An 18,444-nucleotide genomic window follows, 5' to 3' on the forward strand; every position below is an offset into this window, starting at 1 on the left:
TTAGGCTAGTCCCTGAACCTCTCACTGTTCACCTGATGTTAAACTAGTCCCTGAACCTCTCACTGTACACCTGATGTTAGGCTAGTCCCTGAACCTCTCACTGTACACCTGATGTTAGGCTAGTCCCTGAACCTCTCACTGTACACCTGATGTTAGGCTAGTCCCTGAACCTCTCACTGTACACCTGATGTTAGGCTAGTCCCTGAACCTCTCACTGTACACCTGATGTTAGGCTAGTCCCTGAACCTCTCACTGTACACCTGATGTTAGGCTAGTCCCTGAACCTCTCACTGTTCACCTGATGTTAAACTAGTCCCTGAACCTCTCACTGTACACCTGATGTTAGACTAGTCCCTGAACCTCTCACTGTACACCTGATGTTAGGCTAGTCCCTGAACCTCTCACTGTACACCTGATGTTAGGCTAGTCCCTGAACCTCTCACTGTACACCTGATGTTAGGCTAGTCCCTGAACCTCTCACTGTACACCTGATGTTAGGCTAGTCCCTGAACCTCTCACTGTTCACCTGATGTTAAACTAGTCCCTGAACCTCTCACTGTACACCTGATGTTAGGCTAGTCCCTGAACCTCTCACTGTACACCTGATGTTAGGCTAGTCCCTGAACCTCTCACTGTACACCTGATGTTAGGCTAGTCCCTGAACCTCTCACTGTACACCTGATGTTAGGCTAGTCCCTGAACCTCTCACTGTACACCTGATGTTAGGCTAGTCCCTGAACCTCTCACTGTACACCTGATGTTAGACTAGTCCCTGAACCTCTCACTGTTCACCTGATGTTAGACTAGTCCCTGAACCTCTCACTGTACACCTGATGTTAGACTAGTCCCTGATCCTCTCACTGTTCACCTGATGTTAGACTAGTCCCTGAACCTCTCACTGTTCACCTGATGTTAGACTAGTCCCTGAACCTCTCACTGTACACCTGATGTTAGACTAGTCCCTGATCCTCTCACTGTTCACCTGATGTTAGACTAGTCCCTGAACCTCTCACTGTACACCTGATGTTAAACTAGTCCCTGAACCTCTCACTGTACACCTGATGTTAGGCTAGTCCCTGAACCTCTCACTGTACACCTGATGTTAGACTAGTCCCTGAACCTCTCACTGTACACCTGATGTTAGACTAGTCCCTGAACCTCTCACTGTACACCTGATGTTAGGCTAGTCCCTGAACCTCTCACTGTTCACCTGATGTTAGACTAGTCCCTGAACCTCTCACTGTTCACCTGATGTTAGGCTAGTCCCTGATCCTCTCACTGTTCACCTGATGTTAGACTAGTCCCTGAACCTCTCACTGTACACCTGATGTTAGACTAGTCCCTGAACCTCTCACTGTACACCTGATGTTAAACTAGTCCCTGAACCTCTCACTGTACACCTGATGTTAGACTAGTCCCTGAACCTCTCACTGTACACCTGATGTTAGACTAGTCCCTGAACCTCTCACTGTACACCTGATGTTAGACTAGTCCCTGAACCTCTCACTGTTCACCTGATGTTAGGCTAGTCCCTGAACCTCTCAATGTACACCTGATGTTAGACTAGTCCCTGAACCTCTCACTGTTCACCTGATGTTAGACTAGTCCCTGAACCTCTCACTGTTCACCTGATGTTAGGCTAGTCCCTGAACCTCTCACTGTACACCTGATGTTAGACTAGTCCCTGAACCTCTCACTGTTCACCTGATGTTAGGCTAGTCCCTGAACCTCTCACTGTACACCTGATGTTAGACTAGTCCCTGAACCTCTCACTGTTCACCTGATGTTAGGCTAGTCCCTGAACCTCTCACATATATATAACTCTGTGTGTGCAGGGCTCGCTACAGAAGCAGGTTAAACATAAATAACATATATATATATATATAACATGTATAACGTATATATAACATATAACTGTGTGTGTGTGTGCAGGGCTCGCTGCAGGAGCAGGAGGACAGTGGGTCAGACTGCAGCCTCGCTCACAGTCCCAGTGTGCAGGACTGGCTGGCCCAGGCCCGCACCACCCGCTGCCAGCAGCACCAGGACAGTCTGCAGAGACAGAAGGTAACACACACTTCTTATTACTGAAGTGATCTGCTGCACAAGAACACATCCTGACAGACTTAATATATTAATAATATTTAATATAGTTAATATTACTCTTTGATTCAGAAGTGTGTTAAAGCTGATAAATGAAATGAACCTGAACCACACACACACACACACACATATATATATATATATATATATACATATATATATATATATATATATATATATATATATACATATATATATATTAATATATATATATATACATATATATATATTAATATAATGCAGGAGCTGGAGGAGCAGCTGGCAGAGCAGAAGAAGCTGCTTCAGTCTGTGGCCAGCAGAGGAGAAGAGATCCTCATCCAGCAGGCCTCACCCTGCAGCACCAGGTAACACACACACACACACACACACACACACACACACACACACACACACACACACACACACACACACACACACACTCACACACACACACACACACACACACACACACATCCAGCAGGTCTCACCCTGCAGCACCAGGTAACACACACACACACACACACACACACACACACACACACACACACACACACACACACACACACACATCCAGCAGGTCTCACCCTGCAGCACCAGGTAACACACACACACACACACACACACACACACACACACACACACACACACATCCAGCAGGTCTCACCCTGCAGCACCAGGTAACACACACACACACACACACACACACACACACACACACACACACACATCCAGCAGGTCTCACCCTGCAGCACCAGGTAACACACACACACACACACACACACACACACACACACACACACACACACACACACACACACACATCCAGCAGGTCTCACCCTGCAGCACCAGGTAACACACACTCACACACACACACACACACACACACACACATCCAGCAGGTCTCACCCTGCAGCACCAGGTAACACACACACACACACACACACACACATCCAGCAGGTCTCACCCTGCAGCACCAGGTAACACACACACACACACACACACACACACACACACACACACACACACACATACACACACACACACACACACACACATCCACACACACACACACACACACACACACACACACTCCCTGTTGACTCCCCGTGTGTCTGCAGCTCCTCGCAGCTCGTCTCTCAGGCGGCTCGGCAGCAGATGAAGCAGAAGTGGGAGAGTCTGAGACTGGAGCTGAAAACGAAACTGCAGCTCCTGCAGAAGACTCTGGAGCAGGACCTCAAGCAGCCGGTGAGTTGTGGAGCTACTGTTCACATGAAGCAGGAGGTGCAGAGCGCTGGTGTTACAGCTGTTGTGTCTGCAGGTTTACTCCAGAGCTTCTCGTGTGAGCGCAGCTGGATCCCTGTTTAAAGGAGAAGCAGCGGCTGACAAGTCCTCCCTGAACTGTCTGTACGGCAGCTTCAGACAGACTGTAGAGGACCTGAGCAGCCAGGTACTGACACTATCACACTCTAACATATAACGTTAACCCTCTGATACCAGCAGCTTCCTGTCACATGTTCCTCTCTCTGGTGGAAGCAGAGAGAACACAAGTGAAGAGCTGGTGATTTGTCTGTTGTCACCGTTTAAAAAGAAAACACACCTTCCACACCTGCCAGTGTCGTGTGTGGGTCAGTATGTCTCACCTTGCGACACTCTTTGTGTGTCTGAAGGCCGGCGGCGGTGAGGCGCAGGTGGTGCAGATGGAACAGCAGCTCTACTCCGCTGTGTCCTCCACCTCCTGCTGGCTGGACGGGGTGGAGAACAACGTCTTCTCAGGCTCCGTGCTGCTGGCCGAACACGCAGACACGCAGCTGCAGACGCAGGAGGTACAATCCGTGTGTCTGTGCACGTTCTCAGAAGGTCATGTGTGTTCCGGGATGTGTCTGAAGTCTGATCTGTCCTGCAGACCTTAGAGCACGATGTGCAGCACGTGACGGAGGAGGTGAAGCTCAGCCAGGCTCTGCTGGCCGGCTCTTCAGCGCTGAGACAGGAGGAGCGCTCGCTGCTGGAGGACAACCTGTCCTGTCTGAAGGAGCGGTTAGGAGCTCTGGGTTGTGCTCTGGGCCAACGCTGTGAGCACATGAGGACTCGAGCACAGGAGCTCACAGCCTACCAGGTCGGCTTCACCTTCATCTGATACCTTTGATGGATGTTCACTATGAAACCAAACGACAGAGAGTTCAGAACATGTTTCTTTCTATTCAACACGTTATTGAATTTATGGTGCGTTCAGGTGCTCCTCTGACGGTCGTTCTTCAGGGTGTTAATGAGCTTTAAGTGTTAATGTGGAAACATGGACGTTACAGAGCAGAAGTGTTTTATTATTCAGAGCGTGATGTTTCCTCTTTATATTGTTAAAATAAATGTATGCTTCTAAAGGAATCAATGTCACTGCAGCATGTTGTCCTGGTGTCACGTTACAAACTCTGCAGAGCGTGTACAAACATTATCTCACACGTCCGGAGGGGAGTTCTGATTATTCCAACGCCACATGAATGCAGCATTAATCCTAGTTGTTTCATATGTTTAGTATTATAACTATCTATAACTAACTTCCTTTATTATGAATGTTATATAATATGATGTGTCTCTCGTGTAACAGACTGAGCTGCAGCTTCTTCAAACTGCTTTAATTGAGACAAAGTGTCAGATCCTGCAGGCGTTAGCTGGAGCCATGGACAGACCAGCCTCCAAACAACTGGAGGTACACACAACACACACACACACACACACACACACACACACACACACACACAGAAGACATGATGGGGTGATGTCTCTTCTGCAGGTTATTGACAGTGCAGAGGAGAGCCTGAAGGACTTTGAACAGAGGATGACGGAGCTGAAGAGCAGAGGAGCAGCTCTGCAGGCGGATCAGATCTCCACCAATAAACTAGTGAAGCTGCAGGTGAGAACTCTCTGAAGCTGCAGGTGAGAACTCTCTGAAGCTGCAGATTAGAACTCTCTGAAGCTGCAGATTAGAACTCTCTGAAGCTGCAGATTAGAACTCTCTGAAGCTGCAGATTAGAACTCTCTGAAGCTGCAGATTAGAACTCTCTGAAGCTGCAGGTGAGAACTCTCTGAAGCTGCAGATTAGAACTCTCTGAAGCTGCAGATTAGAACTCTCTGAAGCTGCAGGTGAGAACTCTCTGAAGCTGCAGATTAGAACTCTCTGAAGCTGCAGATTAGAACTCTCTGAAGCTGCAGGTGAGAACTCTCTGAAGCTGCAGGTGAGAACTCTCTGAAGCTGCAGGTGAGAACTCTCTGAAACTGCAGATTAGAACTCTCTGAAGCTGCAGATTAGAACTCTCTGAAGCTGCAGATTAGAACTCTCTGAAGCTGCAGATTAGAACTCTCTGAAGCTGCAGATTAGAACTCTCTGAAGCTGCAGATTAGAACTCTCTGAAGCTGCAGGTGAGAACTCTCTGAAGCTGCAGATTAGAACTCTCTGAAGCTGCAGATTAGAACTCTCTGAAGCTGCAGGTGAGAACTCTCTGAAGCTGCAGGTGAGAACTCTCTGAAGCTGCAGGTGAGAACTCTCTGAAGCTGCAGGTGAGAACTCTCTGAAGCTGCAGGTGAGAACTCTCTGAAGCTGCAGATTAGAACTCTCTGAAGCTGCAGATTAGAACTCTCTGAAGCTGCAGATTAGAACTCTCTGAAGCTGCAGATTAGAACTCTCTGAAGCTGCAGGTGAGAACTCTCTGAAGCTGCAGATTAGAACTCTCTGAAGCTGCAGATTAGAACTCTCTGAAGCTGCAGGTGAGAACTCTCTGAAGCTGCAGGTGAGAACTCTCTGAAGCTGCAGGTGAGAACTCTCTGAAGCTGCAGGTGAGAACTCTCTGAAGCTGCAGATTAGAACTCTCTGAAGCTGCAGGTGAGAACTCTCTGAAGCTGCAGATTAGAACTCTCTGAAGCTGCAGATTAGAACTCTCTGAAGCTGCAGATTAGAACTCTCTGAAGCTGCAGGTGAGAACTCTCTGAAGCTGCAGGTGAGAACTCTCTGAAGCTGCAGGTGAGAACTCTCTGAAGCTGCAGATTAGAACTCTCTGAAGCTGCAGATTAGAACTCTCTGAAGCTGCAGGTGAGAACTCTCTGAAGCTGCAGATTAGAACTCTCTGAAGCTGCAGTCAGAGCTGCTCAGGTTTCACGCTGTGCTCCGTGTGTTCTCAGGACTCCTACGAGGAGCTGGTGATGACGGTAGGCTCCCGGCGCAGCGGGCTGAACCACAGCATGGCTCTGAAGGAGCAGTACGAGCGTGCTCTGCAGGACCTCACCGACCTGGTGGACACCGCGAAAGACAAGATGGCTGCCGATCAGAGGATCATCGCCGGCTCTGTGGAGGAAGTCCAGAACCACCTGGACAAACACAAGGTCAGGTCCAGAGAAACATTCACCTGTTAGTTCATTTGAGTTTTTGTTCATAAAACAACCGAAGAAACTTCCTGTAAACAAACATTAAATAATAATCATTATATAATATATAATTATAATAATAATATAATTATAATTATAATATATATATATAATATATATATATATATATATATATATATATAGAATATAAAGTGAGGCACTTTAAGGGTTAAAGAATATTTATATTCATGAGTGTGGAACATTGAACGCTCAGTTATTAAAGTCCATCACACTAACGATGATGTCGTGTTTTCAGGAGTTCTTCCAGGGTCTGGAGTCTCACATGATCCTGACGGAGACGTACTTCAGGAAGATCAGCGTCCTGATGCTCCCCGCAGAGAGCCAGGCGCTGCAGGAGACGCTGGCCGCGGCTCAGAGCGTCCTGAAGCAGGCGCACAGCAGGGGGGTGGAGCTGGAGTGCATCCTGGAGGTGCGACTCACACTTATGAAAGAGCAGGGAGTGGGATTAAAAAAGTCTTGAATTTAATGTAAAAGAGAAAATTATTAAATAATAAACGATATATATTTATGAATTGGGACGTAAAGCTAAAGCTTATTTCTTTTTTTAATAAATACTTTTCTTGACTTTAAGCATCAAACGAAAGATGAGTTTTAAATATATTTTATGTAAACATGATTTAAGAGCCCGAGTTCTCCCTCACTCAGTCTTCTCTTGTGTCGTCAGACTTGGTGCCGCCTGCTGCAGGACTACCAGAGTCTGAGCCGGCAGCTGGAGGCTGTGGAAGAAAACATTCCTGCAGTGGGTCTGGTGGAGGAGACGGAGGAGCGGCTGGGGGACAGGATCTCACTGTATCAGGTACAAAGTGATAATGAAGCAGGAAGTGTTCTGATTAAACCTCATGACACTAAAACATAAGTGATCTCTGCGTGGACAGCAGCTGTGAACTGATTACAAACGATAGCAAAGGTTTCTCGCCATCAACCTTCACGGTGGTGTCAGCGCTGCAGGTCGTGTTAAAAAAACCGTTTTGAAATGTTCTGCCGTCTAGAAGCAGAACACGAGAGGTGCACGTTGTTGTGTTTTTATTACTTTTACTTAATTGCAAATGTTGGTGAGTACGAACCAGATCCTTCAGGTTAGTGTTGCTCAGCTCTCGTGTGTTTCCTCTCTGGGCTTCTCTGCACGCTTTAGTTTTACTCTGGGTGTCACAGGTGGTGTAAGATGTGGTTGTGTGTGCAGGGGCTGAAGGGCCGGCTGACGGAGTACCAGCACAAGCTGCAGCAGGTTCTGGAGGAGGGCAAACACCTGCTGCTGTCCGTGTGCTGCCCCGCGCTGGACAACCAGCTCACGCTGCTCGGGGAACACTGGCTCAACAACACCAGCAGAGTGTCCACAGAGCTGCAGCGCCTGGAGGCCATCCTCAAACACTGGAGCAGGTGTGTGTGTGTGTGTGTGTGTGTGTGTGTGTGTGTGTGTGCGTGTGTGCGTGCGTGCGTGCGTGCGTGCGTGCGTGTCTGTGTGTGTGTGAGACCTTGTATTGAAGAAGGTTTTCCAGGATCAGACAACTGATCAAATTATTTTTGGTAAATTGTTAAAAGTAAAGAAACTATTCAACAGTTTAATTGAAAATAAAGAAATAAAAAGTCCTAAACACAGAAAATGATTCAGATCAGATTTCTGGGCTTCAAATGTTCAGATGTGAGGTGTTGGACAGAGATGATCAGATGTGAGGTGTTGGATAGAGATGATCAGATGTGAGGTGTTGGATGGAGATGATCAGATGTGAGGTGTTGGATAGAGATGATGAGATGTGAGGTGTTGGATAGAGATGATGAGATGTGAGGTGTTGGACAGAGATGATCAGATGTGAGGTGTTGGATAGAGATGATGAGATGTGAGGTGTTGGACAGAGATGATCAGATGTGAGGTGTTGGACAGAGATGATCAGATGTGAGGTGTTGGATAGAGATGATCAGATGTGAGGTGTTGGATGGAGATGATGAGATGTGAGGTGTTGGATGGAGATGATCAGATGTGAGGTGTTGGATAGAGATGATGAGATGTGAGGTGTTGGACAGAGATGATCAGATGTGAGGTGTTGGATGGAGATGATCAGATGTGAGGTGTTGGATAGAGATGATGAGATGTGAGGTGTTGGACAGAGATGATGAGATGTGAGGTGTTGGACAGAGATGATCAGATGTGAGGTGTTGGACAGAGATGATCAGATGTGAGGTGTTGGATAGAGATGATCAGATGTGAGGTGTTGGATGGAGATGATGAGATGTGAGGTGTTGGATGGAGATGATGAGATGTGAGGTGTTGGATAGAGATGATGAGATGTGAGGTGTTGGACAGAGATGATCAGATGTGAGGTGTTGGATGGAGATGATCAGATGTGAGGTGTTGGATAGAGATGATGAGATGTGAGGTGTTGGATGGAGATGATGAGATGTGAGGTGTTGGATGGAGATGATGAGATGTGAGGTGTTGGATGGAGATGATCAGATGTGAGGTGTTGGATAGAGATGATCAGATGTGAGGTGTTGGATGGAGATGATGAGATGTGAGGTGTTGGATGGAGATGATCAGATGTGAGGTGTTGGATAGAGATGATGAGATGTGAGGTGTTGGACAGAGATGATCAGATGTGAGGTGTTGGACAGAGATGATCAGATGTGAGGTGTTGGATGGAGATGATCAGATGTGAGGTGTTGGATAGAGATGATGAGATGTGAGGTGTTGGATAGAGATGATCAGATGTGAGGTGTTGGATGGAGATGATGAGATGTGAGGTGTTGGACAGAGATGATCAGATGTGAGGTGTTGGACAGAGATGATGAGATGTGAGGTGTTGGACAGAGATGATCAGATGTGAGGTGTTGGATGGAGATGATGAGATGTGAGGTGTTGGATGGAGATGATCAGATGTGAGGTGTTGGATGGAGATGATGAGATGTGAGGTGTTGGATAGAGATGATGAGATGTGAGGTGTTGGACAGAGATGATCAGATGTGAGGTGTTGGACAGAGATGATGAGATGTGAGGTGTTGGATAGAGATGATGAGATGTGAGGTGTTGGATGGAGATGATCAGATGTGAGGTGTTGGACAGAGATGATGAGATGTGAGGTGTTGGACAGAGATGATCAGATGTGAGGTGTTGGACTGGAGATGATGAGATGTGAGGTGTTGGACGGAGATGATCAGATGTGAGGTGTTGGATGGAGATGATGAGATGTGAGGTGTTGGATAGAGATGATGAGATGTGAGGTGTTGGATAGAGATGATGAGATGTGAGGTGTTGGATAGAGATGATGAGATGTGAGGTGTTGGATAGAGATGATGAGATGTGAGGTGTTGGATGGAGATGATCAGATGTGAGGTGTGGATAGAGATGATGAGATGTGAGGTGTTGGATGGAGATGATCAGATGTGAGGTGTTGGATGGAGATGATGAGATGTGAGGTGTTGGACAGAGATGATCAGATGTGAGGTGTTGGATGGAGATGATGAGATGTGAGGTGTTGGACAGAGATGATCAGATGTGAGGTGTTGGATGGAGATGATGAGATGTGAGGTGTTGGATGGAGATGATCAGATGTGAGGTGTTGGATAGAGATGATGAGATGTGAGGTGTTGGACAGAGATGATCAGATGTGAGGTGTTGGACAGAGATGATCAGATGTGAGGTGTTGGATAGAGATGATGAGATGTGAGGTGTTGGATGGAGATGATCAGATGTGAGGTGTTGGATAGAGATGATGAGATGTGAGGTGTTGGACAGAGATGATCAGATGTGAGGTGTTGGATGGAGATGATCAGATGTGAGGTGTTGGATAGAGATGATGAGATGTGAGGTGTTGGATGGAGATGATGAGATGTGAGGTGTTGGATGGAGATGATGAGATGTGAGGTGTTGGATGGAGATGATGAGATGTGAGGTGTTGGATGGAGATGATGAGATGTGAGGTGTTGGATGGAGATGATGAGATGTGAGGTGTTGGATGGAGATGATCAGATGTGAGGTGTTGGATGGAGATGATCAGATGTGAGGTGTTGGATAGAGATGATGAGATGTGAGGTGTTGGATGGAGATGATCAGATGTGAGGTGTTGGATAGAGATGATGAGATGTGAGGTGTTGGATGGAGATGATGAGATGTGAGGTGTTGGATGGAGATGATGAGATGTGAGGTGTTGGATGGAGATGATGAGATGTGAGGTGTTGGATGGAGATGATCAGATGTGAGGTGTTGGATAGAGATGATGAGATGTGAGGTGTTGGACAGAGATGATCAGATGTGAGGTGTTGGACAGAGATGATCAGATGTGAGGTGTTGGATGGAGATGATCAGATGTGAGGTGTTGGATAGAGATGATGAGATGTGAGGTGTTGGATAGAGATGATGAGATGTGAGGTGTTGGATAGAGATGATCAGATGTGAGGTGTTGGATAGAGATGATCAGATGTGAGGTGTTGGATGGAGATGATGAGATGTGAGGTGTTGGACAGAGATGATCAGATGTGAGGTGTTGGACAGAGATGATCAGATGTGAGGTGTTGGATGGAGATGATGAGATGTGAGGTGTTGGATGGAGATGATCAGATGTGAGGTGTTGGATGGAGATGATGAGATGTGAGGTGTTGGATAGAGATGATGAGATGTGAGGTGTTGGATGGAGATGATGAGATGTGAGGTGTTGGACAGAGATGATGAGATGATCAGATGTTGGATGGAGATGTTGAGCTGCTGTGTGTGACTCCTGCAGGTACCAGAGGGAGAGGGTGGAGCTCGCTGATTGGCTGCTGTCGGCTCTGGAGCGTCTGGACTTCTGGAACACGCAGGCCGTGTTGGTCCCCCAGGAGCTGGAGACCGTCAGAGACCACCTCGCTGCTTTCCTGGTGAGGACACGTCGTGTTGGTTTGTACCTTCAGCGGTGCTACTTTAATACACATTCATATTCACCTGTATTGTAAATCTGTCTTTGTTCAGTTAAATATATAGCGTAGTAGTTTATTTATAACACAACACCACGACGTGGTTCTTTGAACAGCTGCTGAGGTAATAAATAAAGATTGAAGGAGTCTCACACGTTCATGAGGACAAACTTTATTTTATAATCTCAGAGAATATTTAGGTTTGTAGTTTCTAGTTTTCTCTCATTAATTTACTACATTAGTCTCAGAATATTCTAAATGTTTTCTCTTAGATGTGCACATGTGATGCGTGCTGCTCGTGTACGGCGCATCACAGCTGCACACGAGCAGCACGTGCTCTGTGTAAGAGCTTCACTGTGAAGTCATGGCATCATCTCAACGATGATTACTACTGTACGTTGTTAAAGTGTCCTGGATGTTATGGATGTAGTGACATCCCGTCTGCGTCTGTTTCAGGAGTTTTCGAAGGAAGTCGAAGGAAAGTCGAGCCTGAAGAGCTCCGTGGTCACCGAGGGCAACCAGCTGCTGCGCCTGAAGAAAGTGGACACGGTGGTGCTGCGCTCCGACCTCGCACGCACCGACAGTCAGTGGACGGAGCTGCTCACACGCATCCCGGTGGTGCAGGAGAAGCTGCACCAGGTATCAGAAACACAGAGTGTGTGTGTGTGTGTGTGTGTGTGTGTGTGTGTGTGTGTGTGTGTGTGTGTGTGTGTGTGTGTGTGTGTGTGTGTCTTTAATGTCCTCTCGTTTCCTCTCAGATCCAGATGGAGAAGCTGGCGTCCCGTCACGCCATCTCTGAGCTGTGCAACTGGATTTCCCTGATGGAGAACGTCATCGAGGAGAACGAAGAGAACCTGAAGAGCGCCGTGGGGTCGAGCGTGATTCAGGACTACCTGCAGAAATACAAGGTCTTATATTACGTGTTGCTTTGTGACCGCATGATGCGAGGGAGATATATAATAATAATATTAAACGTATTCAGTTGAACACATCAGAATAATATTCACTGTTTCACTTCTGACACCAAAATGTGTTTATGGAGCAAGTGCACATAAAACAAACAACATACAGTTTAGACTTTAAAGCTGTTAACTTACGAACCGGATCGTTATGAAGATGTGAGCAGTCTGTGGTCGCCATGTTAATTGTGACTCCACTGTTTTCAGGGCTTCCGAGTAGATCTGAGCTGTAAGCAGCTGACTGTGGACTTCGTGAACCAGTCGGTGCTGCAGATCAGCGGGCAGGACGTGGAGAGTAAGCGCAGCGATAAGACCGACTTCGCTGAGCGACTGGGAGCCATGAACCGACGCTGGCAGATCCTGCAAGGCCGCATCAACGAGAGGGTGAGGCCTCTGACGCCGTCAGTGAAGGAAGTGATAACTCAGGATGCTACCTGTGTTTGCATGTTAGAAGTGAGGTTGTGTGAGCTGCTTCTCCTTAGGATTACCTGCAGTAGAAAACAGAAGCTAACAATATTAGACAACAGCCCTGACGTTATCTCTGCTCTCTTCAAAGACACCAGACTCCATTGATTTTACCTCTCAGAACACGGGGCTGCAGGTCTACAGCTGCCTCCATCTGTTAGTTAGTTAGTGTTATTGTGTGGCGTTGGTGTTTTAGAGAGTAAGTTTGGATTCACTAAAGTCACAAAACAACACAAACTAACGAACAGATGGAGGCAACACAACACAAGTCAACGTTAAAACATAAACACTTGCAGATCCAGTTCCTGGAGAGCCTCCTGGACATGTGGCTGGAGTACGAGAGCAGCGTTCAGGCCCTGAAGTCCTGGATGGCAACGCAGGAAGAAAGGTTGAAGAGGAAACGTCGGATAGAAGATCTAACGTCTGTGCAGAATGCTCTGAAAGACTGCCAGGTAGGACTACAGACACCTGTCAGTCTGCAGATCATCCCTCACACGGCTGGACCATCAGGGAGGGGGGGAGGAGAGGGAGGAAGGGGGGGAGGAGGGAGGGAGGGGGGGAGGGGGGGAGGAGGAGGGGGAGGAGAGGGAGGAGATGGAGGAGAGGAGAGGGAGGAGAGGAGAGGGAGGGGGGAGGAGAGGAAAGGGAGGAGAGATGGAGGGGAGGAGAGTGAGGAAGAGGAGAGGGAGGAGGGAGAGGAGAGGGAGGAGATGGAGGAGAGGGAGGAAAGGGAGAGGAGAGATGGAGGAGAGGAGAGGGAGGAGAGAGGGAGGAGAGGAGAGGGAGAGGGGGGGAGGAGAGGAAAGGGAGGAGAGATGGAGGAGAGGAGAGGGAGGGGGGGGAGAGGGAGGAAAGATGGAGGAGAGGGAGGAAAGGGAGGAGAGATGGAGTAAAGGAAAGGGAGGAGAGTGAGGAAGAGGAGAGGGAGGAGGGAGAGGAAAGGGAGGAGAGATGGAGGAGAGGAGAGGGAGGAGAGAGGGAGGAGAGGATAGGGAGGGGGGAGGAGAGGAAAGGGAGGAGAGATGGAGGAGAGGAGAGGGAGGGGGGAGAGGGAGGAAAGATGGAGGAGAGGGAGGAAAGGGAGGAGAGATGGAGGAGAGGGAGGAGTGAGAGGAAAGGGAGGAGAGATGGAGGAGAGGAAAGGGACTTGACCATGTGGACCCTTGTCCCTTGCAGGACATGGAGGAGCTGGTGAAGGAGAAGGAGAAGGAGCTGGAGAGGGTGGAGGAGCAGGGCTGTGCCCTCGTCCAGAACAAGACGGACGAGGCCTGTGCTATCGTCATGGAGACGCTGCAGGGAGTCAATCACACCTGGGCTAACCTGGACCACCTGGTGAGTCCCCCTCGCCCCCTCATCCTCCCCCCCCCCCCTCCTCTGTGGTGCGTTCACTGAGCGTCTGTGCTTCACAGGTCGGGCAGCTGAAGATCAGCCTGACGTCGATGCTGGATCAGTGGAGTCTGTACAAGCGGGCTTCTGAGGAGATCAATGGATACCTGATGGAGGGACGCTACTCAGTGTCACGCTTCCGCCTCCTCACCGGCTCCCTGGAGGCCGTTCAGCTGCAGGTGCAGAGTCTGCAGGTGAGGTCACAGTTCAGATGACTGCAGGAGACAAACTATTAGAAATGAGCTTCAAAACGAAACATCACACGAGAAGTCATTAAAGTGTAAATGCATGAAACTGCAAGTGAAAGATAATAAAACGTAAAAAATCAATAAATAAAATGTTCTATACAATAAGATGTTTCTAAATGTGTGTGTGTGTCTGTGTGTGTGTGTGTGTGTGTGTGTGTGTGTGTGTCTGTGTCTGTGTGTGTCTGTCTGTCTGTGTGTGTGTGTCTGTCTGTGTGTGTGTGTGTGTCTGTGTGTGTGTGTGTGTCTGTGTGTCTGTGTGTGTGTCTGTGTCTGTGTGTGTGTGTGTGTGTGTGTGTGTGTGTCTGTGTGTGTGTGTGTGTGTGTCTGTGTGTGTCTGTCTGTGTGTGTCTCTGTGTGTGTGTGTGTGTGTGTGTGTGTGTGTGTGTGTCTATGTGTCTGTGTGTGTGTGTGTGTGTGTGTGTGTGTGTCTGTGTCTGTGTGTCCTGTGTGTGTTGTGTGTGTGTGTCTGTGTCTGTGTGTGTGTGTGTCTGTGTGTGTGTGTGGGTGTGTCTGTGTGTGTGTGTGTGTCTGTGTGTGTGTGGTGTGTTGGGTCTGTCTCTGTGTGTGTGTGTCTGTCTCTGTGTGTGTGTGTGTGTGTGTGTCTCTATGTGTGTGTGTGTGTCTGTGTGTGTGTGTGTGTGTGTGTGTCTGTCTCTGTGTGTGTGTGTGTGTCTGTGTGTGTGTGTGTCTGTGTGTGTGTGTGTGTGTGTCTCTGTGTGTGTGTCTGTTGTGTGTGTGTTGTGTGTGTCTGTGTGTGTCTCTGTGTGTGTGTCTGGTGCGTGTGTTGTGTGTGTGTGCGTGTGTGTGTGTGCGTGTGTGTGTGTGTGTGTGCGTGTGTGTGTGTGTGTGTCTGTGTGTGTCTCTGTGTGTGTGTCTGTGTGTGTGTGTGTGTGTGTGTGTGTGTGCAGGACTTGCAGGAGGAGCTGGAGAAGCAGGAGAGCAGTGTGAGGAGGTTTGGTGCTGTGAGCCACCAGCTGCTGAGGGAGAGTCGTCCCTCAGTGTGTGACTCCCTGAACAACGCTCTGCAGGACGTCAATGCGAGGTGATCTGATCAGCCGATATAATATTATCACCAGGGTTACCGGCATAATTCAAATGCTTTCAAATAAAACCTTAACTGGTATTAAAATGTCTTGAATCTTTCAAAAGTCCTAAAGATGCTTTCGGGACGCTGCCATTTAAAACCTCTAAATAATGAGAAACACTTTATTGTACAATATTAGACTCATGTTGTTTTCTGTGTTCCACACGAGAAGTGTCAGAATTGTCCCTAAATGTGAGAAATGAGGTCATTTCTTCTGCTTTACTTGTGACGTTGAGCTGCTCCTTCACGCTGCTGAGTGAGCTGCATGTTCTCCTCACACAGGTGGACGGGCCTCCTGGAGGAGATCGCAGAGCGCCTGAGGAGCAGCAAAGCTCTGCTGCAGCTGTGGCAGCGCTACAAGCAGCTGCACGAGCAGAGCTGCAGCAGCATCCAGCTGCAGGAGGACAAGGCCGACCGGCTGCTGAAGCTCGCCTGCAGCAAGGACATCGCAGACGAGGAAGTGTCCGACTGGATCCAGGAGTGCAGCGTGAGTGAGCTGCAGCCGAGCATCATGGCATATAACATGGCATATAACATGTTATATAACATGTTATATAACATGTTATATAACATAACATGTTTAATAACATGTTATATGTTATATTTAACATGTTATTAAACATGTTATATATCATATAACATGTTATAACATGTTATATATTATATAACATGTTATAACATGTTATATAACATAACATGTTTAATAACATGTTATATGTTATATTTAACATGTTATTAAACATGTTATATATCATATAACATGTTATAACATGTTATATATTATATAACATGTTATAACATGTTATATGATATATAACATGTTATATAACATATAACATGTTATATATCATATAACATGTTATATAACATGTTATATAACATAACATGTTTAATAACATGTTATATGTTATATTTAACATGTTATTAAACATGTTATATATCATATAACATGTTATAACATGTTATATATTATATAACATGTTATTAAACATGTTATATATCATATAACATGTTATATGATATATAACATGTTATATAACATGTTATATGTTATATATCATATAACATGTTATAACATGTTATATGATATATAACATGTTTAATAACATGTTAAATATAACATATAACATGTGATTAAACATGTTTATATAATATTTGATATGATATTTTTATAATTCCCCCCCTCTCTCCTAATGGGATGCTCCCCCCGCCCTCAGGAGGTGCTGCGGTCCCAGGCTCCGGTGCAGGCCTCCCTGCAGGTGCTGCAGCAGCTGGGCGATCAGCTGAAGCAGCAGGTGGACACGTCTGCAGCCTCCGCACTGCAGTCCGACCACCTCTCCCTCTGCCAGCGACTTGCTGCGGTGGAGCAGGCGCTCAGCAGGCAGCTCACCACCCTGCAGGTAGGAGGGGCTTCTGATGAGCAGGGGGGGCACAATATTGTTGCTGATAACAGACGTGGGAGAAATAATGTGTCTCTGCTCGTTCTGCTTCACACGAACGTTTGCGTGTGTGCACGGGGTACTTCACTAAAGGTTCTTTCAAATGTTTTTATTGTATCGTTTCCCAAGATACCAAAATATTTTCATGCTTCAAAAATATATTAATAAAAAAACAACTTCACCTACAAAAGACTAGAAGTACCAGTAATCTGATTACCTCCCCACCCCCCCCAGACTGGCGTGCAGGACTATGAGACGTTCAACGCTCAGCTGGACTCTCTGGGCCGCTGGATGCTGGAGGCGTACGAGGCTCTGAAGGGGCACGACCCCAGCGGCTGCAGCGACCCCGCCCTCATACAAGACTGCATGGAAGAGCTGAAGGTGGGTTCTGTCGGTCTCAAGGGTCCACTGATCCTCCTGGACCTGAGACTGAAACCTTTCTGTCCCCACAGAGGCTCATGCTGAAGTTCAGCAGCATGGCTCCTGAGCTGGAGCGTCTCAACGAGCTCGGCTACCGGCTCCCGCTCAACGACTTGGAGATCAAACGCATGCAGAACCTGAACAGGAGCTGGACCACGGCCTCGGCACAGACCACCGAGAGGTTCAGGTGGGACGAGCAGCAAGCGCTTCTGAAAACAAACGTGACATCTTTAGAGATGTGGAACAGAAACTGTTTCTTAAATGACTTGATGTTATTTGTACACTGTGTGCACAGCTTCCCTTCAGTCTCTCTTACACCATCTTACGTCTTCCTCAAACATACTGACATCTATACAAACAGAATACTAACACATATATATACGAACACTAATACAATACTAACCCAAAGACTACACAGAATATTAAGAACTCAATCTTTTAGCCAAACGCTTTGAAGGATTTAGAAACTGAGCCCAGAGAAAGGTTCCACTGAAGGAGACACGTGGGTGAATATGGTTTGTGTTCAGAAGTTATAACTGATGTACAGGAAACATCCTCTGATCTTGTGTTTGCTTCCTGCAGCAAACTGCAGTCCTTCCTGCTGCAGCAGCAGACCTTCCTGGAGAAGTGTGAAACATGGATGGAGTTCCTGGTCCAGACGGAGCAAAATCTGGCCGTGGAAATCTCTGGAAACTACCAGAGTCTGACGGAGCAGCAACAAGCTCACGAGGTGAGAAGCTCTCCCTGAAACTGAAGCTCTTTGATCGTATATGTATATACATATATGGATGCTTCAGTGAAGGACGCTCTGATATGAAACACCTCAGAAGATGCAGGTCTGTCCTCACAGTGTTGTCTTCCAGTTGTTCCAGGCGGAGATGTTCAGCCGGCAGCAGATCCTCCACTCTATAATCAGTGATGGGCAGAGGATGTTGGAGCAGGGTCAGGTGGATGACAGGTACCTTCATCATCAATAAGACTGGATCTAGGACGTCTTTGTTAAGCACACTGTGGTAATTACTCCCCCCCCCCTGCAGAGATGAGTTCAACCT

The 18,444-nt window shown here is 47.3% G+C and overlaps 1 protein-coding gene across 1 annotated transcript in view; it reads left to right on the forward strand.

Moving 5' to 3' along the window:
• Nucleotides 1-18,444, forward strand: part of syne1b (spectrin repeat containing, nuclear envelope 1b) — a 124,453-nt gene that overhangs the window by 89,317 nt on the left and 16,692 nt on the right. The window contains exons 106-132 of the mRNA XM_029426616.1: nucleotides 1,933-2,064; nucleotides 2,344-2,444; nucleotides 3,198-3,324; nucleotides 3,398-3,526; nucleotides 3,747-3,902; nucleotides 3,983-4,192; nucleotides 4,679-4,780; nucleotides 4,865-4,984; nucleotides 6,247-6,447; nucleotides 6,746-6,919; nucleotides 7,175-7,306; nucleotides 7,691-7,887; nucleotides 11,223-11,355; nucleotides 11,848-12,030; nucleotides 12,150-12,299; nucleotides 12,558-12,734; nucleotides 13,112-13,267; nucleotides 13,992-14,147; nucleotides 14,225-14,395; nucleotides 15,358-15,491; nucleotides 15,816-16,020; nucleotides 16,751-16,933; nucleotides 17,207-17,353; nucleotides 17,425-17,579; nucleotides 17,975-18,122; nucleotides 18,256-18,350; nucleotides 18,430-18,444. The exon at nucleotides 18,430-18,444 is cut by the window's right edge and continues 220 nt beyond it. Of these exons, the coding sequence (XP_029282476.1) occupies nucleotides 1,933-2,064; nucleotides 2,344-2,444; nucleotides 3,198-3,324; nucleotides 3,398-3,526; nucleotides 3,747-3,902; nucleotides 3,983-4,192; nucleotides 4,679-4,780; nucleotides 4,865-4,984; nucleotides 6,247-6,447; nucleotides 6,746-6,919; nucleotides 7,175-7,306; nucleotides 7,691-7,887; nucleotides 11,223-11,355; nucleotides 11,848-12,030; nucleotides 12,150-12,299; nucleotides 12,558-12,734; nucleotides 13,112-13,267; nucleotides 13,992-14,147; nucleotides 14,225-14,395; nucleotides 15,358-15,491; nucleotides 15,816-16,020; nucleotides 16,751-16,933; nucleotides 17,207-17,353; nucleotides 17,425-17,579; nucleotides 17,975-18,122; nucleotides 18,256-18,350; nucleotides 18,430-18,444 (3,989 nt within the window). The remainder of the gene's footprint in view (nucleotides 1-1,932; nucleotides 2,065-2,343; nucleotides 2,445-3,197; nucleotides 3,325-3,397; nucleotides 3,527-3,746; nucleotides 3,903-3,982; nucleotides 4,193-4,678; nucleotides 4,781-4,864; nucleotides 4,985-6,246; nucleotides 6,448-6,745; nucleotides 6,920-7,174; nucleotides 7,307-7,690; nucleotides 7,888-11,222; nucleotides 11,356-11,847; nucleotides 12,031-12,149; nucleotides 12,300-12,557; nucleotides 12,735-13,111; nucleotides 13,268-13,991; nucleotides 14,148-14,224; nucleotides 14,396-15,357; nucleotides 15,492-15,815; nucleotides 16,021-16,750; nucleotides 16,934-17,206; nucleotides 17,354-17,424; nucleotides 17,580-17,974; nucleotides 18,123-18,255; nucleotides 18,351-18,429) is intronic.

Source organism: Cottoperca gobio, unplaced genomic scaffold (assembly GCF_900634415.1).
Source record: "Cottoperca gobio unplaced genomic scaffold, fCotGob3.1 fCotGob3_212arrow_ctg1, whole genome shotgun sequence".
Classification (NCBI taxonomy): domain Eukaryota; kingdom Metazoa; phylum Chordata; class Actinopteri; order Perciformes; family Bovichtidae; genus Cottoperca; species Cottoperca gobio.